A 26,381-nucleotide genomic window follows, 5' to 3' on the forward strand; every position below is an offset into this window, starting at 1 on the left:
GTTCAAACCAGGAGGCAGAGCTTGAACAAGAGTGACTTTGGTACCAGAGAACTGAGGAGGGGCGTCCGGGAGCTGGTGGGGCTGTGGAAGAAGCCCTGCTGGGGGATGAGGTACTCGTCCGCATCCACGACATCTTGCATGTCCTCTTCGTCCATCAGGGCGCGGTAGAAGTTGGAGTCCGTGGGGCTTGGCAAATGCATCCTCTCGTCCCCCTGGCACAGAGATTGTGAGACCATTAGAAAGGTCCAGAGAGCCGCTGTTCCACCCACTGGCTGTCGAGGCAGGTCTGCTGTCAGCAGGTGCTTGTGTGTTTGCCAATTTAGTTCTAATACACTCGTCCCCCCTCCCCCTGCCCGGGTCTGTGAAGTACAGCTCCTCCTTCCATGTCCCCAGACCTGGAACTAAGACACTGAAAATTCCCTGATGTCTCAAAGTCCTCAAAGGAAATGCAGACAGCTCAGGAGGAAAAAGGAAGGGCCAAAGCTGCAGCATTCAGAGTGCTGTGCTGTGTACGATGAGAAGTACACATCTGGTCGTCTTCCCTGCTCCTGGCACAGAGCTCCTAAGCCCCTGGAATTCCCTATGTGTCTCTTACATTAACCAGGAGACTTCTGGAAGCACCTAAAGATGGGGGCTGGTGGCCAGTGGAGACAACCATGGGATCACACGGTCGGAACTTTCAGTCTCGCCCCTAACCTCCAGGGAGCGCCGGGGGACTAGGGGTCGAAGCTACTGCCAATGACCAATGATTTAATCAGGCCTATGTAATGAAGCCTCCATAAAACCCCGAAAGGACAGGGTTCAGAGGTTTGGGGTGGTGAACCGCTGGAGATCTGGGGAGAGTGGTGCACCCAGACAGCACGGAAACTGCGCCCTTCCCCCATGCCTCGCCCCTTGCATCTCTTCTGTCTGGCTGTTCCTGAGTTATACCCTTCTAGAGTAAACCAGTGATCCAGTAAGTAAAAAGATTCTCTGAGTTCTGAGAGCCACTCTAGCAAATTAATGGAACCCAAGGAGGGGGTTGTGGGAACCTTCTGCCAGATGGTCAGATGCCCAGGTGACAACCTGGACTTGGGACGGGCATGTGAACTGGGGGGAGGGGAAGCGGCCCTGGAGGACTGTGGGATCTGACGCTGTCTCCAGGTGGACAGTGTCAGATCGAGCTGAACTGAAGGACACCAGCTGGTGCTGGAGAACTGCTTGCTTGGTGGTGTGGGGTCCCTCCCCTCCAACACACACACCCTGCGATTGCTGAGCAGAACCTCTAGGCGTTTTGCAAAGTGTTTTGCATGTATTATTTCACTGAATCTTTAAAGCAGCTCTGCGAGCTTAGTTTTGTTAACCTAACGTTGTAAGTACAGAGTCAGGGATCTGAAGCCCCAGGTTTGCCCGACACCAAAGCCCTGGTCCTCCAGGAGAGCAACATAAGGCTTTGGCTAAGGGGACCATGATATGAGCTGAGTGTGAGGGGCTCACAGGGGTGGCAGATGGAGCTGGGGGCCCCACGGCGCACTCCACTTAGTCCACAGCTTGGGCTGCGCTTGTTCTAATGCACTGAGGATTAATGGTGTGACCTGCGAGACGGGGAGGCTGTGTCGGCACCGGACGGAGCACAGTGACATTTGATGCATATTAGACGGATTTTCCCAGTGGGTGTGCAGACTGGGATCTGGTACCTGGATGACAAGGTAGCGCTGGGGGTCTCGGGCCATTTTGGAGAATTCAATGATCAACTCACGGAACTTTGGGCGACTATCTGCATCGATCATCCAGCCTGGGGAAGGAAGGAGGAAAGTCAGTGCAATTAGAGCCCTGAAAGAAGTGATAAAGATGGCATCGCTGAGAGAACGCACTTACGGTGAGATTCTTTTAGACAAATAAACGAGGACGAAACCTAATCTGTGACAGGTTTTTCAGTCTCGGCAAACCAGCACTGATTACTGTTTAAAGACCATGATGCCATCACATATCGGAGTCAGAATGACAACAACATGCTCTAAGTTCCTGCACCTCCCCTTCCAAGGGCCAGCATTCTGGTGTCATCACCTTAAGTGACTGCAGGATATGCACTGCTTTCTGTGAACCGCTCGGACTGGAGGGTGCCCTGAGTCCAAGTCTCTCAGTAAAGCCCTCCCTTGACCTTCACCCTCATCCATATTCACTCAGCAGTCTAGTAAGCTGGAAACCAGATTCGGTTTAGGGAAAATTAGGGACTTTCTTAAGAACCTCGGCGTCTGGGAATTCCACACCCTGGTGCTTTCACTGTATCACACACTGAAGCAATCACATGTGCACGTGACAGGGGTGCTTCGGTGCCTTCCATGGTGGGGATACTTCTGTCAGCCGTGCCAGTGCATTTGAGTACACGATGATCCAAGTCTAGATTAAACATGCTGGAGGAACAGCTATCGACTGCAAATCCTCCTGATTCCTGAGGGTTATTTATTTTCTATCAGCAGGACGTCAAGCTATTCTGGGCCAGACTGCTATGTGACCTGACACAAATCATGTAACCTCTCTGGATCCCAGCTTCCGCAACCTTAAGCAAGGACGTTAAAAATGATTAACTCTGTGGTCTAAAGTTCAGAAAGGCTTAATATTTACATTAACTCGATCACATTCCCCGTGCTACCTTCTGTATAAAAGCTCATCATACATGTAATGTGACCCGCAGAGCCTACTGAATTCGTGATTCTGATGGCGCGGTAGTGTCACCGTCAAGCTACACATGGATTAAAATGTTTACTTGCTCCCACTGCAGAAGGCCTCACATAAATCCACTATCTGAAAAGGTTCACGTCAAAGCAGAAATGCCGATTCTGTTAACCTCTTGTGGTTACTCATTGTTAGGCATTTAAAAACAGTCTCTCTGGTAACAGGCTTCAAAAAGTGGGGCAGCTTTTTCACTGAGCAACTCAGAGAGAAGAATATTTTGGTGCAATGGCTTATGGGGGACTTGGATTTTACTTGTTTGCTTGTGAACATGGGCAAACGTCAGCTCACAGCGCTCAGTGCGTCAGGTAAGTGCTTCCAGAAGTGTCTGAGGGGGTGTTTACAGATGTGCCTGCCTATGGACCGTGACAGCATGTGTTCAGGGCGTCGAAGGCCTGGGGCGCTTGGCTCAGGGCAGCCCAGGGCCAGGTGCAGCCAGCCACTCACACTTGACCATGATCATGTAGACGTCGATGGTGCAGATGGGCGGCTGAGGCAGGCGTTCTCCCTTCTCCAGGACGGTTGAGATCTCACTCGCGGGGATCCCGTCGTAAGGCTTGGACCCAAAGGTCATCAACTCCCAAACGGTGACTCCTAAGAGGAAGAAGCGTTGCTGTGTGAGTCAATAATAATCACTGCACCTTGTCTTTAGTCATCATTGTTGACATACTGTTTCTAAGGTTTAAAAACCCATGTCTGTGGCCTTGGGCAATTTGCTTGATGCTAGAAGTCTCAGTTCAGCTCCCTGTAAAGGGGGGTGATGACAGCATCTGCCTCATAGGACAGTTGCGAGGACCAAACAAGATAACACAACTGCAATGTTCAGACGATCCCAGGCAAATAGTAAGCAGCCCACAAATAGTAAACTTTAGTAATAACAGCAAAGGGAATACCACCACTCTGAAACATACGGATTCTGGTCTGTGGAGCTGGAGTGCCACACCCAGACATCATCGGCCCCAGGTGACTTACCAGCAAGGTTATAAACTGTGTTTTTAAAGAATAGAAAAATTGGAAAAAAAACCCCTGTGTTCCTTTTGATAAATATAAAAACCCCATACTTTTAATTTCAACATCCATCAATCGTCATGATTAAAAAAGTCAAAGCAGGAGTAATTTTAGAATTGGTGTTTTTTAAGACTGTTCCGAAGTTCTGATGGTCCTTCCATCTCCGTGCCTCCCTTGATGGAATTCTCTGCTCCAGAAACACACAAATGCCGTGGGGAGTGTGTCCCCACCTGGACAGCAAGGTGCCACTAGCGATGAGTGCAGTGGGCCTGAGCCTGGGTTCCCAGACCACACAGGGAGGGACCAGACACAGGAACCCGGGGCCTTCCTGGTCTCCAACTAGTCTAACCCCCCCTTTTCTTGAGATTGGCTTCCAAATGCCTATCACCACGGATCTGCATAGATTTTTCAGAGGTCATTCCAAAACCGAATGACCTGAACTAACACGCAAAATGCAAGGCTGAAGAATGAAGGAAAGCAGTGGTCCAGGGACAAGAAAATAGATTCTTCTGTCCTGCCCACCACGGAGTCCATATGGACTTGATGAAAGAAAGAAAATCTCATGTCCAGATCTTTAAAGTCGATTGGTCCTCCTCTAACTAGGTTTAGACATTGCGTTTAAACACACACAATGAATTCCTGCGGGAAGGCAGCTTTTCAGGTTTCAGAACAAATGGTGAAAGCGGGTGGTGTGTGTACCCGGTTGTGGGGTATGAGTGGGGCTGGAAGGTGCTATGAATTCTCTCTCTTTTCAACTCCTAAGCGGAACTCATAGGTCCCTAACTGACTAAACTATTTTGCCTCGACTGGAGCCTAGACAGTGGAGTAACAGGATATGTTTTTAGCCTAAAAACTCAGGTTCATGTTGTAACAGGTCTGGTGTACTGCCAGGACAGCAGATTAGAATCACTGACAACATGATTTCCACTGAGACGAAAGACACAGCGCCCCCGTGGTGATGCTGACTTTCTGATGTCGGTTGTAATCATTCACAGGGATTAAGTCACTGAGTCGGAGAGTTTTCATTTACTGGACAAACGTGGCCCAAGTGTGCGCTGCGAGTGGACACACAGGGCCAGGGGAGAGTGCAGCCGGTAGGCTGGGAAAGGCAGACCACTTCTGATCCTAACTGATCACGGTTAGGGGCTCAGGTTTTATCTGGAACATATGTGGAACACCAAAGAAGGATGTTAAGCAGAGAAGCGAACGTCTAATGTAGTTTAAAAATACATTTTCCTGCTGTTTGGAGAATAGATGAGTGGGTGTAAAACAAGCCCAGAGAAGACCCAGGAGGAGCCCCTCCTTGGTGTCACTGGGGGTGGGGGTGGGGTGGCTTGGGCTGTGACAATGACAATGACAGCTCTGGGCAGGACCACAAATGGGAAAGCGGCATTTCTTCCCATCCCTCTGGGGGAGTAGACATTTCGTGAACATGACTGAAAATAAGGCATCAGAATAGCTTTACTTCCTTATCCGGTTCATTGTGAGCAGCTCAGCTCACAGGTATAAATGAAAATCCACTTACTCATTCACAAAGATCTCCGTCTTTGTAAAGCTTACATTATAGCAGAAAAGACAAAGACCCATGCAATTTTTAAAGATGCATTTGGAATATTAGGAAGTTAATAGTGCTATGAAAGAAATGCTAAATGGACAATCTCCTGAATGATTTTGTTTTTGTGATAATGGCTAAATTCCTCTTGGAGATTCCTTTCACTATTGCTCTCCCCAAATACACGTTTCCATGGAGGTGGGTGACCCCTTCACCTCTGTTGCGTTCATAGCTGGGATAGGCTGCTGATGCATACATAGTTCAATGCGGATCAGGTGTTTTGCCACCTTTGGGCTGATTCTGGGTGACAGGGAGGACTGCCTGCAGTAACAGAGGTGGAAGCACCCCAGCACGGCAGCCAGTGGAAATGCCTTCCTGGAAGGCAAGGCCCCTGCGGACTCAGGAAATGCTCTGTACAGAGGACGAGGCGAGAGCGTGAAAGGTGTGTCTGAAGACAGGGAAGCCCGTCAGAGGACGGAGCACAGGGCTGCGTGGGCTTTGAAGGAAGAAGAATCAGACCCCGACGAGACGGCCTTCACGAGAGCTGGAAACAGTAACTATTTCCCTTTCCTCACGTTTCCCCACAAACACACCCTCACAGTGCATTTCCTGAAGCCATTCTCTCTGATACACAAAGATGACCCCTCACTATATGAAACCAAAACTGCCGCAAGTTAGTCCATCATAAAACCACATTTCTCTATCGGGAAACTCTTCCCCATGAAACCTGATCTGTCATCTCCCTTTGGTTCACTTCAGATTCAGGGCAAGAGGTCACCTTTGGTTTGATTTGGGGGTACAGGCGTCTCCTAGGTTCAGGTTCCTTCCCTCCCGTTACCCGCTCTCCTGACAAGCTCACTGTTCTCTCCAGTGACACTTGGTACGGGAGTTAGACTCAGTTTCCTTTTTCACGTTTTCTAGTACAACAGACAGACAGTGGTGATCATGTGATTGTTAAGTCACTGTCCTGGACGGCAGAGCGCACAACGTGCGTGAACAACACAAGCCAGTGCAGCCCCAGCCCTGCTTCATCAGCCTCGGGATTTCGACTCACCGTAGCTCCAGACATCACTCTGGTGGGTATAAATTCGGTGTAAAATGGATTCCAAAGCCATCCACTTGATAGGCACCTTGGGATGATGAGAGAAAAGTAAGAAGACAACAGTTAGCTCCCCGCTGTTGAAAAAAAAGGAAATCACACCGGAATAAATTACAAGCAACAAAGGTGAGGACGCCGGGCCACCCCCAGCCCAGCCCAGCCCAGTGCACCTTCCCAGCCGGTAGGGAGAGGTTTAGTCTGGTAGAGAACAGGGCCTCTGTCAGGCCCAGAGCTGAGGCCCTTTGGTCCGTGGCTGTTCTGCTGAGCTGGGTGCACGTGCTGGCGGCTGGGGGCCCTGGCTGTGCCCTGCGTCTGTGGCTGTTTGCAGGGCTAGCTGCTTGGAGCCGTGCGGGCCACCGTGAGAGCGAAGACGGGAGCAGCTGAGCCAGGGCGTTCTGGAGGGCCTATCAGGACCCCCGCACCCCTCGCTGCTGGGACAGCCCCCTGGAGAAGCCCCGGGCCCGCCCGAGAGGAAGAAGCCAATGCGGCCGCGGCCAGCGCCCCACGGGAGCTGCTGGAACAACATGGGGCCCTTTCCGTGCCGCTCTCCCAGCTGTTCTTCTGAGAGGGGCTTTACCCAGGACTGGGAGGTTGACACCTACCCTTGGCTAACGGTCACCTAGCGATGGAGATGGAGCTGAGCTCACGTGTACCGCCTCTGGCCTCTGGGTGTGTCAGGAACCTCTTTACGCACCTTCCCAGCAAGTCCTGCTCCGCGGGCAGCTCTGGCTGCACGGCCAGAAGAGCCTGGCTGGACCCAGGTGCTGGTGGCAGCTGTGAGCTCACCCAGCAGGCCCTGAGGGTGGCCCCACCCGGGTCAGCCTGCTGGCAGGGCAGTGCTCGCCCTTTACAGGCCCGCGCCTTACCTTGCCCCCCTCCGCATGGTATTCTTTCTCCTCGGCGCCGAGCAGTTTGGCCAGGCCGAAATCCGTGATCTTGACGTGCTGCGGCGTCTTCACCAGCACATTCCTGGCCGCCAGGTCTCGGTGCACCAGGCGCCGGTCTTCCAGGTAGTTCATGCCCTGCAACACGGGGGGGCGCGGTGAGGGGCGGGTGCTCAGCGGGCTCCCCTGGAGGGCGCGGCGGGGATCAGACAGAGGGCGGGCGCCCCAGCGCAGGGTGCAGCGTCACGTACGCGACAGCCTCCGAGCCGGAGCCTGCCTGCGGACGGACTGCCCTCCACGGACACAGTGACTTGCACCTGGTAACATCAGTGACCAGAGTCTACCTGCTCCACGGACGAAAAGGGGAAGAGATGAAGACATAACTAGCTGCTGACTTACTACCTTATCTCCATCCAGTTACTCAAGTTTCAAACTCAGCTGAACAAATAGAAGAAGCCAGTGACGCAGCAGGAGCCCCGCCGTCGGGCCGTGACCTGGTTACACGCTGCTTCCTGCTGGGGACGGCCGACCCCACCTGCCCGGCCTCGCCTTCCCTGCGCCAGCGCGTCTGGGGCGCCACCTCCGCAGGACCCAGGGCTCTCATCACGCTTTCCTGGAGCGTCGTACGTGATTCACTACCAGTGAAGGTTTCGGTCCTGTTTTATTTTCTCTTTTTGAAATTGAAATCACATGGATGTTGAATTTGCTTTTATGGATACAAGGTGCCACTCCCTACCCCCTCCCTGGCTGCCTCCACAACTGCTGTAATCAGAATCAAGGCTGGAAGAGAAAGAAAGACAGAATACTTGAGAAGTACCCAGCACAGTGCCCGAGACATAGTGAATCCTCGGAGGTACCGTCAGCCCTTGGTACCCATGAGACTGGTTCCGGGACCCCCTCTCCCTGCCACCCCCCTAACCAAAATCCGTAGATATTCAAGTCCCTTCTAAAAAATGGAGCAAGTGTTTGTTACCTACACACATCCTCTTGCATACTTTAAGTCACCACTAGATTACTTATAACACCTCCTACAATGTACATACTTGTAAACATAATGTAAATGCTATGTAAACAGTTGTTTGCATCCAGCCAATTCAACTTTTGTTTTTTGGAACTTTCTGTAATTTTCTTCCCACATATTTTTGATCCATGGTTGGCTGACTCTGCAGATGCAGGACCCCGGCTACGAAGGGCTAACTGTGTGACCCCTCACCTCTAGCCCTTGTCCACAGCCTCCTTGGTGTCTCTGTCACCTGCCCTTTCTCCCCTGACAGGCGGGCTCACTTCCTGCCCCTATTCATGGCTTGAAGCCTGCCCAGCTGAGCCAAGCTTCCCTTGGACCCTCGCAAGCTCTAACCCGTTGACATGAGCTTGGCAGCCCTCGCCCCTGTGCAGGGCCAGACGGGCAGGCAGGAGAAGCCAAGCCGGAGGGTCAAGTTCTGCACACGGCCCGTGTGGCTGGAACCACGTCCTCTCCTACTTGCTCACAAAGGCGCCTCTCCTCTCCCCAGCCAGGGAGGTGGACCACATTTCCAGCCTCCTTTACAGCCGACACTCATGAACTCTCCTCCAGTGAAGGGCAGACACCACAGAAATGCTTACCGAAGGGCACAAAATGGAAATGAATGGGCAAAACCAACTCTGCATTACTCTCGAGCCTTTTGCATGTAGCTCTCTTCATTTTAGTGCAAATGCAGGGAATACCTCTGTAGATAAGGATAGATCCCAAATTTTCTGGCAAATTCATTGCTTCCTTTTGCATAAGATATTAGGTAAAAATTACTAATTAACTTGTCACATCAAAGTGAAGTTTACAAATTTTCCTTCTAGAGTTAAACTAGCCATCACAGGAAAACAGGATCTTATAAAGACACTACCCAGGAGTTAGTCTTTGAGGGCTATTTTCGAAGCCTTTAATGTTTTTCTTTTCTTGGGGGAAAAGAAAAAGATTCCCATGTGTCCACTGTATTATCTAGAAAGCTCCTGAATGTTTAAGATGCTGTTTGATTTAAATGGTTCCTTTCTAAGATGTCTCAGGTGTCGGGAAATAAGGTTAATGGGCTCATGTCTATTCAAGAGGAGGTGGGCAGGTGCTTCCCTGGAATAGCACTTCCAGGTTAGGAATCATTCCTTCGGGATGGAGCGTGGAGAGGGAGACAGAAGCAGGGCTTCCTAGCAGAGGAGGACTTCCTACTCCCTGGCACCTCCCCCGCTTCACGGGGCTTCACGGGGCACAAAAAGGAGAATTTGTTCACTAAGCCCACAGGAGGACTTCAGAGGGCATTTCCAGCTACATTTAACTATCATCGTGAACTTTCTTTCTGCCTCTTTACGTGCCTAACAGAGGATCTGGTGCACTGGATACATTTTTTACAAAAGCTCGCTGAAGATGACGGAAGGAAGGGATGAATGAATGATAATAGCGGCCGACAGTTCCGAGCCAGGCACTTCAAACACACCTGCGAAGATGCCGCTCCTGGTGCTGGGAGGTCCGGGACCCACACAACAGCCTCGACAGCTGCCCCAGGGCCCCAGAGCTCTGAGGCCACCACTGGGACCGTGCCCTTAATTTCCTGCTGGGGCCTCCAAGTGAGACTTGTCTGCAGACCCAGAGATTGCTTCCGACGGATGCCACACCCCAGCATCTTGGCCCTGTGCCGCCAAGCTGAGCGTGCCCAAGGGCAGGTGGATGGGAATCTAACAAAGGAACTAGCTCCACCCCTGCCCCTCCCTCCCCACCCACCCCCACCCGCCTCAGATTTTTAAAGGAGCAGAGCAACTGCAATGCACTGCAACGTTTTCTCGTAACACCAGCCTTCAGAGAAGGCTTGGGAAAGGGCAGGAAAGAGCAGTACGTGTCTGGAGCACACAGCTAGAGGGATTTAAATCAGACATAATTTTGGGACAAGATTAGACTCATTTGAACTCAGATAAAACTCTATTCCTTGGTCTCTGTCCCACATAATATGGCGGTTTGAAAGGCCATCTCAGTTGTAACTCTAGGCCCAGCAGAGTTATAGTTTAACCAGCACCAAAGATAAGAGCCCTGACATCGCTCGTAAACTCTCAGAATCCAAACAGAACCACAGGAAGCAATATCATCAGCGTCAGCCTCATGGGGCCTCTCGGAAACGCCTTCTCTCTGAGATCCTCACTTTAACTGAATGGAACGTATTTATTTTGCTAGTTAACAGGACAGCTAGGATGGATGCGGCAATCCTGAGGTTAAAAGGGGATCTGAAGAGCCACCCTGGGACCTGAACGCACAGGAGACACAGGACGCTTCACGAGGGTTTTAAAGACTTTCCTCGCACAATACCCGGGGAAGGAGAGAGGCCTGGGCTGGGTGTGACACATACGGACCGTATTCCCAGGCCCCGCAGCATCCTGCAACTCTTAGGAGGCGCCCAGAGCAAGAGGCAGGAATGCGCTGCATTTCTAGTGTATTTTTTCACCACCATGTGGGGAAGTGGTGGGTAGTGGGGGCGGACACTGACTTGGTGACTACGGAGGTGGCAGGATAGGAAGCGGAGGGGTAGGCAGAAGGTTCTAGCAGAGTAAAGCAAAGCACGGCGTCCACACCACCGAACCCCTGCCCTCAGAAGAGGCAGGGGAGTGTCCGAATTTCCTATTCCAGGCCCCAACCTCCTGCTGTGTAGGGACAGGAGGCCTGCTAGGCTCACCAGCCTGTGGGCTCCACTCTGACCCGTGACATCAAGTGCTGGGGAAAAGCACAGACTTGGGAGCAAGGAGCCCTGGGGTGGAATCTTGATTTTGCTACTTCCTAGCTTGAGACCTGGGCAAGTTACTTCAACACCCCTTGCCTCACTCTCCCCCATATGTAACACGGGCTACTCAGAGGATTAAGTGAGTTCATCAACATGGAGCACTTAGGACGGGGCCCAGAGAGTCCTCCCTCAGTGCTGATTGCCATCATTTCCTCCTAAATGTGAAATCCATCCTCTCTTCTCCACCCCTTGTGCCATGACCTGGAATTAGGCTGCTGCCACGTCCTGCTACACTTCCCAACGAAGTCTGATCACGAATAACTTCCCGCGCGGCGCCCTTTGCTTTCGTGATGAAGCTGCGCTTGTGGGTTCCTGCGGGGTCTCCCCTCCCCTCCGGCAGCCCTCAGTGTCTCTTGGCCACCTCTCACTGCTGCCTCAGATGGTCCCCAGGACAGGGACGGGCTCTCACTCGTGTGCACAGCACCAGAGCCACGTCCAGGCTCCCGAGGGTGCAGGGCGGCTGCCTCACCACTGCCGTCCCCGCACCTGGCGCTTGGCTGGCCGACTGAGCCCACCTGGCCATGCCCATGTGACGCCCAGAGCAGCCTCTGGGAGTCTGGTCCCTCGGCTCTCCTGCTCTGACCCACTCATTTCCTGCTGCACTGTTACCTCTGTATGGATCTGTTCTCCTCATCTGTTTGCAAGTTTGGGGAGATAGGAAATTCTGCCTTCTTTATATAAGTATTTCACATGATACCTGATACTGACAGATATATGCTCAAGAAATCACCAAGTGAAATGACCAGAAGTTGATGAATGTGCTTTAACAGTACGACAACTTTTGGCTTTATAGTGACATACTGTAAAGTGATCGTTTAGGTTAAGTTCAACTGTGATCTGGTGGAACGATGTGAGAATAAATAAAAAAATAATTCAAATAAGTAGACTATCTGGTAACCGGATCTGCTGTGTGGCTGTGTCCCTGTCTGCGGTCTTGCCGCCCAGGGTTTCACGCAGGTACCTGCTCTGCCGCTGAATCAGCTCTTAGGAAGCGTCTTCCTCTCTAGCCGGGTGGATGGAGGCTGGAGGCCGGAGGCTGAATCATCACCCTCAGGCTGCACAGTTAGTCAGCAGGGTGGGGGCTGCCTGGAACCTCACCTTTCACCTCCAGGAGTCCTGATGTGGCGCACAGGAAAGCCAGGCGATGGGGGAGCAGACGTGGGCGTGAAGGCCAGAGCCACCTGGGCCCAGACAGGAGGCCGTGCACAGGCCGGTCAGCGTCTCCCCCTGCCCCCGAAGGCTGCGCGAGGCTGACAGACAACAGCCCCTCTTCCAGCATGACTTTCATTCTCTCCCACCCCTGCTCATCTCTCACGACCAGGCTCTAATTTGTCGATGTGGGTGTCATGACCTAGACCCAGACACGAGTGGCCAGCATGCTCTGCTACGTCATCGGCAGGACCACCTTCCTCTCCTCACCCGGATGGGTCTTCCCTTCGCTGCTCTCGTGCCCTGAAAGCGCCTATAAATGTCTGAGCAGTGAAAACGCTGGGGCTTTTTCAGATGAGTTTAGACCAAACTAAGTATCCCATCTGCTTAAAAAATGGATCCTTCGAATGGAATGTTTTCTGAAGTTCATCCTTATTAAGTCTCATCTTATAGAATGAACTAGGTGTAGTTCAGTGCTTGTGAAGTTGTGGTCGGTTTCCTTCTGACAGCATCCACCCACCCCTCGACCCCAGCCCCCAGCTACCTTCAAACCTCACCAGGGCCTGGTCAAGTATCTGAAACGTATATCGTCTCTCTAAAAACTCACTTCTGTGAGATCTTAATCCAAGTTAGGTGAAAGAAAGCTCTGTGGTCCCAAAGGTTTGTGAAAATGTGAAATTAATCACAGCCTAGAGAGCTGATTTATGCAGGAGTTGGCAGTCACGTGCTCTGCGGTGCTCTAAGAGGAATGAGCCTGGCGCGGCAGCGGTGTTCTCTAAACTGAATTGATGACAGACAGCATCTTTTGCATGCTAACATTTTACTACATTATTATCCCATCTAATTATTTTGGGATTCACTAGCTGGCTTATGCAGCCAGGAAGAATGCATACACTTTCCGAAGCACCTAAGTCACTCCCCGTGAGTGAGAGCCCCCTGTACCTTCCCGAGCCAGGAGCTTAGGAAGCGGTGATGAGGGAGCAGGTGACGTCTCGACGGCCTCCTGAGACTTGAGTCTAGAATCCACTCTCACCCTGTGTGGAAGGGCACCTCTGCTTTCCCAACCCCAGCAAGATTCCCCACTAGGCCACCTCTGTTTTTTTTTTCTTTTTTTCTCTTGCCCGTGATATAATTTTATTTGTCCTCTTAGCAGTTTAGCCAGGACAATAAACCTGCGTAATGGTACCCAGGTCTCCATCAATCCTGGAAAACTTCCCAAGAGAGCCTGTGCCTTTGTGAATCAGGGAGGACATTTGTAAGTCAATAAATCCCACCTCGAAAACGCCACCAAGATTAGTTTCTGGTCAGCCACTAAGTGTTTCTGGGTAGTTTCACTTCTAACTTTTACAGAGAAAACTGTTCAATCCTTAGGTAAACAGTCACTAACCCAAGAGCAAATTTCTCTCTTTACAGCTGAAGAAACCATTACTTTCCTTTCCCTGCAAGGACAGACACCGCAGCGCCACAGCTATTCAAGTACAGTGCCTTAGGTTTCTCTTGTGAAATAGGGAGCAGCTCCGTCGCAGACAAATCTAACAGCTGCAACGTGAACCGACTTCGGATGAAAGTGAACCTAAACAGAGTTCAACAGGCAGAGCAGTGGATTGAAATAACAAGGTGAAATTCTGAGTAATATTATATAGAGCACTGTCTTGGAAAACTTGCAGGCCCTGGAAAGTCAACTCAGGAACTTTGGAAACTCATGGCTGACCAGGGCCCGGGCACAGCTGAACTCGCCCTGTGGCGGGCACTGCCGTGGCCAGGTGTTTGTTTCTTCCTCGTGCTGGCAGAGGACTGATTTTTGGGGTCAAATAAACTTCCATCTATGCAGACACTTGTGAGCAGGCAGATCTGAATGTAGGGTTGCCAAGGAGAGAAGGGGAAAAGCTCATGAGCGAGAGAGGACCGGAAATAGGAGACGCTGCTCTAGGGAGAGAAAGTCGATATAGAACCAGAATGAGACAATGTTTCAGCTTAGATTTTCGTCACGAATCTAACTTAAATTAGTCAAAATATGGCGAGAAAACCAGAGAGGTGAGCATGGGGTGCGTACTGGGGCCCGAGTGGGCACCTCACAGAGGCTACCCAGCACCGTTCTCGCTGCCGGGAGGACAGACGGCAGAGGCCCTTCTGCGGCCACAGAGAGACAACTCGCCGAAGAAAAGCCAGAATTGAGTTGTGAATCTCCCAGAGTCACAAGCCCGGTTCCGTACCGGGCAGAACTTGCCAAGGCTATGCGTCGCATCACGTAAGAAGTCACTTTTGTGGAGCTGCCAACTGACACAAGATAATCAGAATATACTAAATACCCAGGCAGCCTCTGGTGAGCTGGGCCTCTTCACCCAGGCAGGCGTGCAGAGCTCTGGCCGCCCTGCCTGACCGGGGCAGCGGCAGCCAAGGCCCGGCTCTGACGGAGCTCACCTCCCCGTTTCAAGTTAAACAAGTAAATAAACCAGGTCTTCGCAGGTAGCAAGATGTGTTTTTAAAACATAAAGCAAGTTAAGCAAGGTAACAGAGGCTGCCTGGGGTGGAGGGGGATAGCTTTGGTGATTCTCCTGCCTTGGCTCATCAGGGAAGAGACTAAGGAAGAATTTCTGGGGACAGGAGTCAGGACACGAGTAAACCTCCAGGAAAAATGCCATATTCAGCGAAAACTACTTGGGGCTAACGACCTCCTCCCCGACCCCAGCCTCTGTTCTGGGCTGAACAGCGTCCTCCCAGATCTCACGCCTACCCAGCACCCCAGAATGTAACCTTCTTTAGACATAGGGTTTTGCAGATCTAATCGGTTAAAGACCTTGAGATGAAGTCCTCCTGGATTTAGGAATGACTGGTGTCTGCTAAGAGAGAGGGTGATCTGGACTTAGGCCTAAGGCAGGAGGCCACGTGAAGACCGGGCAGAGACGGGAGGGACCTGGAGCCACCAGAGCTGGGGAGGGAGGAAGGATTCTCCCCTAGAGCCTTGGGAGGGGCACGGCCCTTCTGACACCTTGTTTGGAACTTCTGACCTCCAGAACTATGAGTAAGCTTCTGTTGTGGTAAGCCACTAGGTTTGTCGTGCTTTTTGGTGGCAGCCCTAGGAAACTCACACGGTCAGACAGAGAAATAACCAGGCTTTTCATGAGACCACAGCACGCGAGGCGCACAGGCTCTACCAGGACCACTGCCTAGCAGCGGCCACGTGACTCCTCTGCTCTGTGACCGGGGTTACGGCCGAGAGCACCACGCGATGGGCAGGCGTCCGAGAGGCACGCCCACACCGCCGCGTGCCAGAGCCTCCGGGGCTGTGGCTGAGACAGCGACCCCGACGGGCACTGGAAGAAGAGGGTTGAGGCTGCCTCCCACCGCCAGCCTCACCCTGCACCGCTGACCCCAGAGGAGCCCGTCCTGTAGCGAGCGTCTCAGGCAGCTGCAGGCTGAGCAGAGCCCAGAACACGTTGTCGTGTCTTTAGTCACCTTCTACGCCTGCTGGGGGTTGAGCGAGCGAGTTCAGAGCATCCTCAGGAGTGAATCTGCAGGACCGAGGGTGCTGCCGCCCTGGGTGAGGCGAGCAACCAGGACCTGGATGGGGCCTGGGGGACGAGGGGCGCCCTGTCCTCCCTGGTTCCTGCAGGCTCCCAACACCCGCCCCGGGGCTGAGGGCGGGGCCTGCCCACAGATTCCATTCATTCAGCGGAGTGAACGGTATACCCACTGTCAGGAGAAACAGAATTTAGCAAGTTGGGTTGCAGACAACTGATGCACTACTGGCCTGAAGAGAGGGAGATCTGAAATGGAAGAACAGTCCTTGTGAGGCCGTATGAGCAGCTAACACCTGGCTCATTGCTGTGCTCCTGGTCTCAGCCCCACCTGGCCACTGTCTGCCCCCTCAGCCCCTCCCTTGCTCCAGATCTAGCCTGTCGACAGGGGGACGTGTACGGAGCCCCATGAAGCAGCAGAAACGTCTGTTCACCTCCTGCCACCGCACGTCAGAGCCAGCACCTGTCTGTCCACCTGGCCACTGTCACCTGACAGCCTTGGCCTGGTTTGCTGGCCTTGTGATCAAGTCCTGCCTGGGTGAAAGCCACACCTCCTCCTCTGCTCCAAAGTCAACAAAAAGAATGCCAGGGAAACAAGAACACTAACGTCAACCATACTGAGAGCCCCCAGTGCAGAGAAAACTGTGCAAACGTAGCTGAATAATTAGATTTCCAACGTGCAGTGGGATAGGCACCGATCTGATGCAAAGGACAACCGATTCAATTCAATCCAAACTAAAGAAGACTGCATGCCACGTACATGCACGTGCACACACATACACACACCCTCTTGGCAAACTCTATGCTGTCCGAGGATGGAGAACGTAATGATTAATTTCTCGGGTGTCTTTATTTCCCCTTTGCCGCTGTTCTCCGGGGCTCTCCCTCAGGATCGCATCATCCCAGGAGGTGAGGCTGGGGCGGCGAAGCGACGGCAGCCACCAGCGCTGCCTCGTGGCCCTGCCTGCCCTCCCTGCAGAGCTGGGCGCCTGCTCCGAGCACGCTCCTCTGATTTACCTTTGCGATCTGCACGCACCAGTTGAGCAGGTGCTGGGAGCCGATGTTGTCCTTGTGCTCGCGGACGTAGTCCAGCAGGCAGCCGAAGGGCATGAGCTGCGTGATGAGCTGCACCGTGGACGTCAGGCAGATGCCCAGGAGGCGGCACACGTGCGGATTGTCCACACTGGCCATCACGTAGGCTTCCTGGGGGGAGAGGAGGAGAGGGCGCATCAGAAGGGCTCCCCGCCGTGGCTAAAGGAACAGGCAGACAGACCATTTCCGGGTACAGAAGTCGAACACGATTTTGAGTTTGGAAATGTGCGCGTGTGGAGGACAAGGGTGCCCGTGAAACGTCTAGTGCAGTGGACGTTCCCGTGGGGTCTCTTGCACGCGAGGCTGTGGAGTGGCTTGACGGGAGACGGCGTCCTCTGAGTGCACGTGCGGATTCTGCATCACAGAGAGGCCCGGGCCGCGCTCGCCATCGGCAAAGCGTTGGGTGAAAATGAGACCTGACGTCTCCAAGTTTGGGCGTTGCTGAGTCCTTACGAAGACCTCCACCTCAAAGCCAAAGATGCCGCCGCTTAAAGTGGTGTCAGGGCCGGTGGGAACCCGTGCTTGGGGCCCACACCCTGGTGAAGACTTGCCCGCTGACTCCGGAACCCCGGCCTTGGGCACCGTGGAAGGAGATGCTGAGAGCTCTGGGGGGGGGGGCGGTCGGGAGAGGGAGGGGGACCTCACCTCCCCACAGAGCACCGGGGGCAGAGGGGGGAGCCACCCCGCCCCCCCCGCACTGCCGGGACCACGGGAACCGCTGCCACGCACAGCAGAGAAGCCCTTTCAGTGCACCGTTTCTGGCTCTGAACCGGACGGAGGATGTTACACCTACAGCGATCGCAGACTCTGCTGGCGGCCCAGGATTCATTTCTGGAGAGGTGGTCTGTGTCGCCCCGCCTCAGTCTTGGGAAGGGAAATCCATGCTGCTCTGCAGAACCCACTCCCCACAGCCCCGCCCCTGCTAATTCGGAGGCTGCCGTGGCGGGAGCCCGGCACAGACCCGCAGCCATGGACTTTATCTGAACCCTTCTGCTATCCTTGGGCGGAGGAAGCGGATTTCATTTACAACCATGCACATAACTGGGCCTCGCTTTTGTCTAAGAATTAGGGAATCCTCAATTTCCACCAAGAAACTCCATCTCTTTCCCTTTAGAATCTAAAGGGGGGGTGACATTTTATACAGACACAGAAGGGACCACCTGGTCTCCAAGAGAAAGTTCAGAGGCACCTCTCCCCACCTGACCGCTGCTGTGCTCGGGGGTGTGGGCCCTCTGTGCAGAAGGGAACACGGCCTGGGCCAGGTGAAGGCACGCCGGGGGGATGCTGGGGCAGGCACCGCAGGAGCCAGAGGTGACAGTGGTGACAGACAGGTGGAGGGGCACGTGCACACATCCCTAAACACAAACGTGATGGCCTGAACCCCTCCCCTGGCCTCACTGTTCCTGGGGAGCCCGCCAGGCCTCGCACAGCCTCTCCTCCCACAGACCCCCGGTCCTCCTTCTTCTCTGCTCCCCAACTCTGCTCGCCCGCACCCGGGAGGGCCTTTGTCTGGAATGCCCTTCCACCTCCTCTTTCCCTGGCTGACCCCTCCTCAGAGGGCATCCCTGAGCCCCAATCTAAGTTACACTCTCCTGGCATCTTGCAGTTTCTCCCTCGGGGGAGCAGGCTCCGTACGGCCTGCGAACTTGCCAGAGACACCAACCCTCGGGCCTCACCCGGGGCAGGTGTGCCGTGTGAGATGCACGGAGCTGGGGCTTATCACCTCACCTCCCCAACACCTGCTCCTGCTACGTCATTCCCGTGGTGCCCAACACATCTCCAGGCACAGAGCTGCCTCAGAAACACCACGGCCGAACGACACTGAAATCATACGAGACAGAGACCATGCCACGTCCACTACGGAAAGAAACCCACAGCTCTGACGTCCGCTGCAGAGCCACCGTCTGTCTGGACGCTGCCCCAAGTGGAGACGCCCTGCTCTCACAGGCAGTCGGCCTTTCTCCTCGTCCGTGTTGCAAACGCGGCATCACAACAGCAGAGCAGGTGTTTAATGCTATGGACCTTCTGACAGCTCTTCACCTTTGAGAAGGGCTACTGATAAAAAGTTAAAACTGGAGAAGGCCTGCAAGTGGTTTCTTCTCAAGCCGTTATTTGTCTGAAGAGGAAACTGAGGCCCAGTGAACGACGACCAGAGACCACATTTCTTATGTCAGGGCGGGGCCCACACCCGGGGCTCCCCCGACCCAGGCCCTCCCCCGCTTACCCCACGCACCGCGAGGCCTTGTTGAGTGCTCCGGCAGATGGGCTACCAGAAAGCGCCACACCTTATGACACAGAAAGAGCACGCATATAAATGTGTTTTGCATTCTCGTTCTGTTGCCTGCCCTAAATTTAAACTGGAAAGTCTATGGAAACATCAATAGGCCGTGCGATCGCCAGAAAAGCACAAATCACGTCTCTCCCCCAGTCTGGGAAACTGTACAACCATAACACCAAAGAAATCCCCTGGCTGTTCTTATTTTCTTAAGATCTGGTGGAGACTTGGAAACATGTTGTATTCATTTTAGAGGGGAGAGAAATCTGCAGATCAGAGCAGTCTGAGCGGCCCATCTGCTGCGGGCCGTGGGGAGCTGACCTGGGGCTCGGGGAGCAGAGCATGGGCGTGGGTGTCCGGCCACACAGAGCCTGGAGCCCTGCCAGGACCCCGCTCCTATTAAAATCTGGTACAGCCGCAGATTTCTGCCTCCCGAAGCCCGGGCACAATGGGGATGCTGTCTGGTGGTGTGTCCTGTTCAGTGTGTGCAGGAGTTAACGTGAGCTTTGTTCTTAGCTTTGTTTTTCTTGGAATCTCAAAGGTGCACTGTGACCTACGGCAAGAACGCTTGGTATCTCCCCCAGCCACCTCTGATCGGCCACCCCCGCCAGGCGTGCAGACTGGCAGGCAGAGCCCACGCTCGGAGGCTCCCAAGGCTGAGGTCAGAGTCACGTGGCAGGAGGGCCTCTGAGGCTCGGTGACCTTGGAAGTCTATTATTTTGTCCAACCGTTGAAATTTGGGGGGCCTTCCTTCTTGCCGTCTCCCTCATCTGTGAACTAGTTTACGTTAAAGATTGGGGAAAAAGGATTCCACTAGACTTTAAACTCCTTCAGGAGAGGCAGACGCTTAACTTTAAGAATATTTCTGAAAGTGTCCCATTAACTAAGCCACCACTGACCGCAGCGTGCGCCAGGGCTGGAGGGTGTGTGTGCTGGACCTCAGTGCTGGCCTGGGTAGGGGAATAAGAGTACGGGTTGCTGGAGCCATTTACAAGTGCGTGTGAGTGTTTCAAAGCCCACGCTCAGGGCTTCCCTGGTGGCGCAATGGTTGAGAGTCTGCCTGCCGATGCAGGGAACACGGGTTCTTGCCCCGGTCCGGGAGGATCCCACATGCCGCGGAGCGGCTGTGCCCGTGAGCCATGGCCACTGAGCCTGCGCGTCCGGAGCCTGTGCTCCGCAACGGGAGAGGTCATAACAGTGTGAGTCCCGCGTACCGCCAAAAAAAAAAAAAGCCCACGCTCAGCCCCCTGGGCTGCCTGTCACAGAATTAACTTGCCTTTTAACTCACTGTTGAAACTGTCCCTCAAATCACTGGCGGCTGCTTCAGCTTTCCCTTCCCTCAGGGGCTCCCCACGGCTGCGCCCACCCTGCGAGGACAGGCTCCCTGTGTATGTGGGGCAGAGGGAGCTTCGGGAAAAGCAGGCGGAGGGCCTCGGGCTGCCATCCCTCTGGTTACAGCCACAGGACAGGTGTTAGAGCAGGAGGAAGAAACCGGGGTGGGTGGGGGGACGCAGGGAGAGAAGGAGAGCAGGACAGAGACAGCGCAAGAGGCGAAATGGGACTTCACACTTTTTTTTTTTTTTTTTACCTTGTCAGTCTTTCCTTTCTCTATCTTCTACCCCAACTCTGGCCCACGAACGCAGATTTCCTCCAGTTTTAGGGGTCCTGGAGGGTCCTTCTCAGTGAACCTACTTCCTTCCCAAAGTATAGCTACTGTCTTCAAAATCGCCCTTACTCTGCGTAGTGAATATTGTTAAAATTCACATCTCAACACCGTTTTGTGAAAGTTATTAGAATGTCTTAAATGAGTAACAAATGAATTAAGGAAGCCAATTCTGCAAAAAGATTTTCTTTTTCACAGTGTAGGAGAAGGAGCTAGAGGCTGAAAGTGAAGAGACTTCACAAATCACTTGTTTGCTGTACTTCTTGTGGTTATGGAAACAGGAGTCGACGTTACGTTAACAGACTGTACGTTAATTTGTAAACTGTGAAAATGAAAGATAACGTTGCCTGGTAAGCTATCATCAGTGTGTGAGACCTTCTGTTGCACTGTGTTAATACATCATCCTTCAAGTAGAAGATACTGGGGTGGGACTTTCCTGCTGCGATGAAAGGAGAGGAGGCTGCCTGGAGAAAATGGGGTTGGAGAGAGTGCGCTCCTGGGAAGCTCACTGTCTGAACTTTTTAAAAAAGGCCCATGTTTGCTTTGCTTACTGTATATTCTGTGGGTTAGATACAAGAGTGGGGAAATGTTATATTTGACCTTTGTCCTTCGTGGCTGTAACACGAACTAAGTTCTCTAGATTTTTGACTCAGTAAAGGCAGTCGTTTTCCTTTTTCATTGACTGTTGCCCTAATTCACTGCTGAGCCCCTCCAGCTCCTCTTTCACTGGCTCTGCTTTGGGACAAGAGCAAGAGAAACCCACATCCACCACGGCAAGCGGAGGCCAGCGCTGTTAGCCCGGGACCCCAAGGGTGTGTCCACCGGAGCTTCCTGAGCTTCTACCTGCAGAGGGTTCTGCCCAGCTCCAGGCTGGCCCCTCCTGCATCCAGCCTCTTTCTAAGACTGTGCAGCCCCCTCACTGGCTAGTGAGGGTCCGGGGAAGGTGGAAAAAGTTCAAGAGAATCGCAAGTAAACACATGTAACAATAATCTTGTGGAGTATTTCAAAGAGTCCATAAAGTAGCAACCAGCAGATGCTGGAAATAACCTTTAAATTACTTTGAGAGAAAGTACAGAAGGGGAACAAGAGATTATAGAGTTCATAGAGCATCACAGTGTTAATCCTAGGCACCTTTACAAAGCCATTTCAAAGATGAGCTAGCTGGTGGAAGAAAACGAACATGCATTTCAGAGTCAGAAGTAACCACGTGCTGGAATCCTACCCCCAGCCACGTGACCCTGAGCATCAGGCTGCTTCATGCCTCCGTTTCTTCACTGAAAGCTTGGCGAGCACAACACCTAGAGCAGCACAGGCCCGCCAGCGGCAGTCACTGAGACAGCAGGGGTAAAGCCATGAGCACGGGGACGGCCCCCGGTGGATGCCCAGGGACCGCAGGCTTCCGTACTTTCGGGGGCCGATAAGAGAATGGAAGAGTGAGTCTTCCCTACGAGAGAGAATTATACCAACTATAGCCAGAAGGAAAAAAGCCAGGAAAAGCGACCATTTAGAATGCGGTGATGACAGAGTCTAAAACAGAGCAATGTGCTGCCAACCACGAAGAAAGGTGGCTTCTGGCTTCCAGGCCTGCAGAGAGCTAGAGAATAAAGCAGAAACTCACATCAAGAATCTCCTTGTTGGCTTTTGGAGATGTGGCTTCTCTTAATTCCTTGATAGCCACAGGAATTTTAACCTTCTCGCCTTCTGGGATCCAGAGTCCCTGTGACGAAGAGAGGTGAAGACATTGGCTGGCAAGCGTCATACACGTAACAGGCGGCTCCTAGGCTGGCTGGGCATTAGTGACCCCACCTCAAAGGGCGAGGGGCTCGAGCACGGCTCTGCACCCAAGGCCACCGGTGCTGGGAGTCACGACAGCTCAGCAGCTCTTTAGCTATCACATTCCAGAAACCAGAGTAGTTAGACAAAACCCCTAAGCTCGTGCCAGTTACACAGTCAGTGTGAGTCATTTTGTCCAGAATTCTGAGATTCCGGGTCTAGGCCTAACTGCAATCAGACTATGCAATGGGGATATAGGAGAGAGAAATGAAGAGGAAGCTGTTCTGAGCTGGGCTTTATTCAGATGCTGCTGTGCCGTGACAGGCAACCCTCTCTCAGACGGACTTGTGCCACCCACCCCTCGGAAAGCTCACACTGAACTCCTGAAAATGTCTGTGCCTGTGTACAGATCTCACCGCACCAGTTACTTGTCACTGGGATTATAAAAGATTTCCTCTAGACAACTTGAGAAAAACACTGGCACTCCCTAAACCCTCAGTGACACAAAGAGCATGTGACCACGATAAAGACCGCCGCGGAAGGCGCCCAGGACCCTCGGGGGGCTCACCTTGTACACCGTGCCGAATGCTCCGGAGCCCAGCACCTTGACCTTTTTTAATTCCGTCTCCTTTAAGATCCTCAAGAGAGCTTGGTTGGGAGCTTCTCCGCTGGGCGTCAGAGGCTCGACAAGCTGTGACAGACAAGAGGAAGAGACGATGCCTGCCGGGCCGGGGAGAGGGGTGGCAGGTCCAGACACCAGGGGACAGAACTCGCGGTTCTCCCTCTGGAGACAGGGACGCCTGTTCTAAGGCACTTGGTGAGACGCTCGGAAGGAACAAGGACTGACCCCTCCCCCCCTCAAAAAAAGGCATCCTTGAACAGAACAGCTCCTTTGCAATAGTGCAATTTCTATTTCTGTGTCCGGGCCGAGAACACTTGGGGAAGGACAGTGTTCTGTGGTGGTCACTCTGCTAATCGGTCGGGCCCCTCACAGCCGTTTTGCTGTAGCTGCGGTGGGTCCCTCTTCCCAGGGCCTCTGGCTTCTGACACGTTGTCGGACACGGATGCCGGTTGAGAAACCACGGACAACACGGTCACAAATGTGGCTCCAAAAGGAGCAGCCGCTGGTGTGGACAATGGCATTTTCCAAAGTAACACCTCGTGAGCTCACAATTCTGCGCGCCAGCCTTCCCCTTGGCCGGCCCGAGCACCCGCCCCACGTGGGCAGCGGGCGCCCCGGCTTGGTAACCGGCCGTGGGACTTACCCTAGACACAGCTGCATTCCCCTGGATACAAGTACTAACATGTGCATGGAGTTGCTTATAACTGGACATTCAGAGATTCTTCCGACTTTTTCCTCGCGATAAAAAGAGCACAGTAATACATCTTCAAGACGCAAGCCTCGGGCTGCCGCGCCTCCCCGCCCCTTCGCGCGCGGCGCTCACCTCGCGCTCCTGCAGCAGCCGGCGCAGCGTGCGCTTGCGGACGATGCGGCGCCTGCGCAGAAAGAGGCCGACCCCCAGGGCCAGCACCAGGGCCAGCAGCAGGGCGCCCACCATCCCGGTGGCGATGGACGGAATCCTGGGCCTGGAACGAGGTGGACACGCAAAGGGGTGAGGTTTGTTACCTTCTTGGCATTTCACATATTTCCCGTACGTTCTAATAGCATGACGTCATTTAGGGCTAGCTCAGAAAGTGGAATACGGCGCAGCTCGTAAAGGAGAAAGGAGGGCGGACTTGGAGCCCCAGGGCAGGGTTTCCAACTTCCTTCAGTATAGGAGCCTGCTTTGTCGCATGTTTTACACTGAGGTATCATTTGGACTTCTCCCTACAGGATCATACTTTTCATCTGTTGATTAAGAAAACACATCATTTAAAAAGTAACTCAGAGTTCAGTCATGCTTTTCATATGAATCTGTGTGGCCCCCCGGAGTGTCTCCACGCGTTTGAGGCACGCCCTCCGTGACACTTGCGATGTCTGCTGGCCAGGCTGGAAGGAGGGACCCTTTCAAACCTGTGGAGACTTCCCGAGGGGTCCGGGGCTTTCAAGATGGGACCAGAGCCGTAGGAAGTGCTGTAGCATGAGTGTGGAGGGGGTGAGGAAGTGACAGGATTTCCACACGGACAGCAGAGCTGTCAGGGATGAGTGATGTCATCCTGCAGCCACCCCTCCCCCCATAGAGCTCGGGTCAACAAACACCCAAAACTCAGGTTCTAAAGCTCACGGGGAAAGAACCGTCTGAATTAGTAGATTCTGAATTTAGAATCTTCATAAAGCTTTTATTCTCCAGCACCTGTGCCATCTAAGCTTCTGGCAAACTTCATATTTTCAGGTAGAAATGTTAATGAATATCAAAGATTAATCAGTAGCACCGTTTGCACCTAAAAAAATGTGCCAGTGTTCTTACAGATTTCTCATAAGTGGGTCAAATGTACTTCACGTAAATGGTATTGATGACACTTTCTTCTTAGCAAGTGCAAAAGTCATCTCCTGAGTTATACCATCTTCCCAATTAATACAGTTTGAATTAATGGGTTTTTCCCATTTTGAAGGGGACACTGAAAGATATAAGGAATAATTTGTACAGAGTATGTGTTCCATGGGAAGTAGGGGGAGTGAAAAGAGAAGAAAAGAATTAAAAGGGTAAAAATATAACAAAGAATGGTCATTGACCGGTTTCAGGGTGGGGATGTGACGGAAAACCTCATAACTAAGACGCTGATTGAAGCACGAAGAGAGGACGAAGCTTGCTGGTGTCCTCGTGGCTCAAGTGAAGAGGGGCGTAAAAGGAAATCTTTATCTTTGAGAAACTGCCCTATTTGTCTTTCATGTCTCACTTGATAGCAGGAGGGATCAGTTATCTTGGCTAATTCTTCGGCAAGAGACTGAGCTGACTGGCATTGAGGAAGGTTGTTGAGGGGAGGAATTCTGTAAACATTACTGGAGATGGCAGAGGTTCCTGGACGTTTGGCTGCTGTTTGGGGATAACTGGTCAGTGTCTTGTGTATAATTCTGATTCTTCAATAGACATTGTTAATTGGTAGTATCACTCTTTCCTGATGAGTCTGAACAGGAAGTCCCAATTCTGCTTTTCTCTGTGCAGCATTTCAGGCAATGACGGCAAAGGGATCACAACTGAAATGCTGAAGTAAGTCCTGTGTTTAGGAAAGGAAGTAAGGGGAGAAAGTCTCCCAAGGTGGAGCTCTGTCATTGAACAGACGGGTCATTCAAACACAGGTTTGTGGTAGGGCCAACTGGGTCAGCGAGGAAAGAGGAGGGAAGCTGGAAGAGGAGAAGGACCCAACAACCCTGGTGACCTAGGGAGCAGGGCTGCGTGTAGAAGCGCTGGGCCGTGAGGCTGGGTCCGCGTGGAGGGGCCCAGCACTCCTGTCCTGCCCTCCCCCCTGGCCCCAAAGCACAGCCAGCAGCGTGGGCAGGGTGAGCTCTGCTAGGAATGCCCAGGCTGGCCCAGGGTGAAGTGAGAACCAGCCAAGGCAGAGGGCCGTCGGAAAAGAGGGAAAGCACTACCCTCGCCCACAGCGCTCTTGGTCATTTCTGATCAGGTTATCGCATACAGTGTCACACTTACCCACTCACTGCACAGCCTTCAGAACCGGGCCCAGCACAGCTGTAGGAATTGAAAGAGAAATACACATTTCGATCATTTTACTTCTTTAGAAACCTATGGGGTTTCTAGCAAGAAGCTATGGACAAGGGAGACGCTCATAGGGAGAGCTCAGCCAGTTTACATTTGAAGAGCTGATGGACAAGGGTAGTGACTGGACAGGTGCCCTAAGAGGGAACCACCTGAGTGTCAAAGGATTAAGGGGTCCTTGGGAAAGCTGGTGGTACCCTGCATAATTCTGC

The 26,381-nt window shown here is 52.9% G+C and overlaps 1 protein-coding gene across 2 annotated transcripts in view; it reads right to left on the reverse strand.

Moving 5' to 3' along the window:
* The window catches only part of EGFR (epidermal growth factor receptor), a 188,551-nt gene that overhangs the window by 8,545 nt on the left and 153,625 nt on the right, over positions 1–26,381 (reverse strand). For both annotated transcript variants that reach the window (XM_030871307.2, XM_030871306.2), the window contains exons 16-25: positions 26,104–26,142; positions 23,959–24,100; positions 23,082–23,204; positions 22,359–22,457; positions 16,728–16,913; positions 7,238–7,393; positions 6,327–6,402; positions 3,160–3,306; positions 1,677–1,774; positions 45–212 (exon numbers count right to left, since the gene is read on the reverse strand). In XM_030871307.2, coding sequence (XP_030727167.1) covers positions 45–212; positions 1,677–1,774; positions 3,160–3,306; positions 6,327–6,402; positions 7,238–7,393; positions 16,728–16,913; positions 22,359–22,457; positions 23,082–23,204; positions 23,959–24,100; positions 26,104–26,142 — 1,234 coding nt within the window. The remainder of the gene's footprint in view (positions 1–44; positions 213–1,676; positions 1,775–3,159; positions 3,307–6,326; positions 6,403–7,237; positions 7,394–16,727; positions 16,914–22,358; positions 22,458–23,081; positions 23,205–23,958; positions 24,101–26,103; positions 26,143–26,381) is intronic.

Source organism: Globicephala melas, chromosome 9 (genome assembly GCF_963455315.2).
Source record: "Globicephala melas chromosome 9, mGloMel1.2, whole genome shotgun sequence".
NCBI classification, from domain to species: Eukaryota; Metazoa; Chordata; class Mammalia; order Artiodactyla; family Delphinidae; genus Globicephala; species Globicephala melas.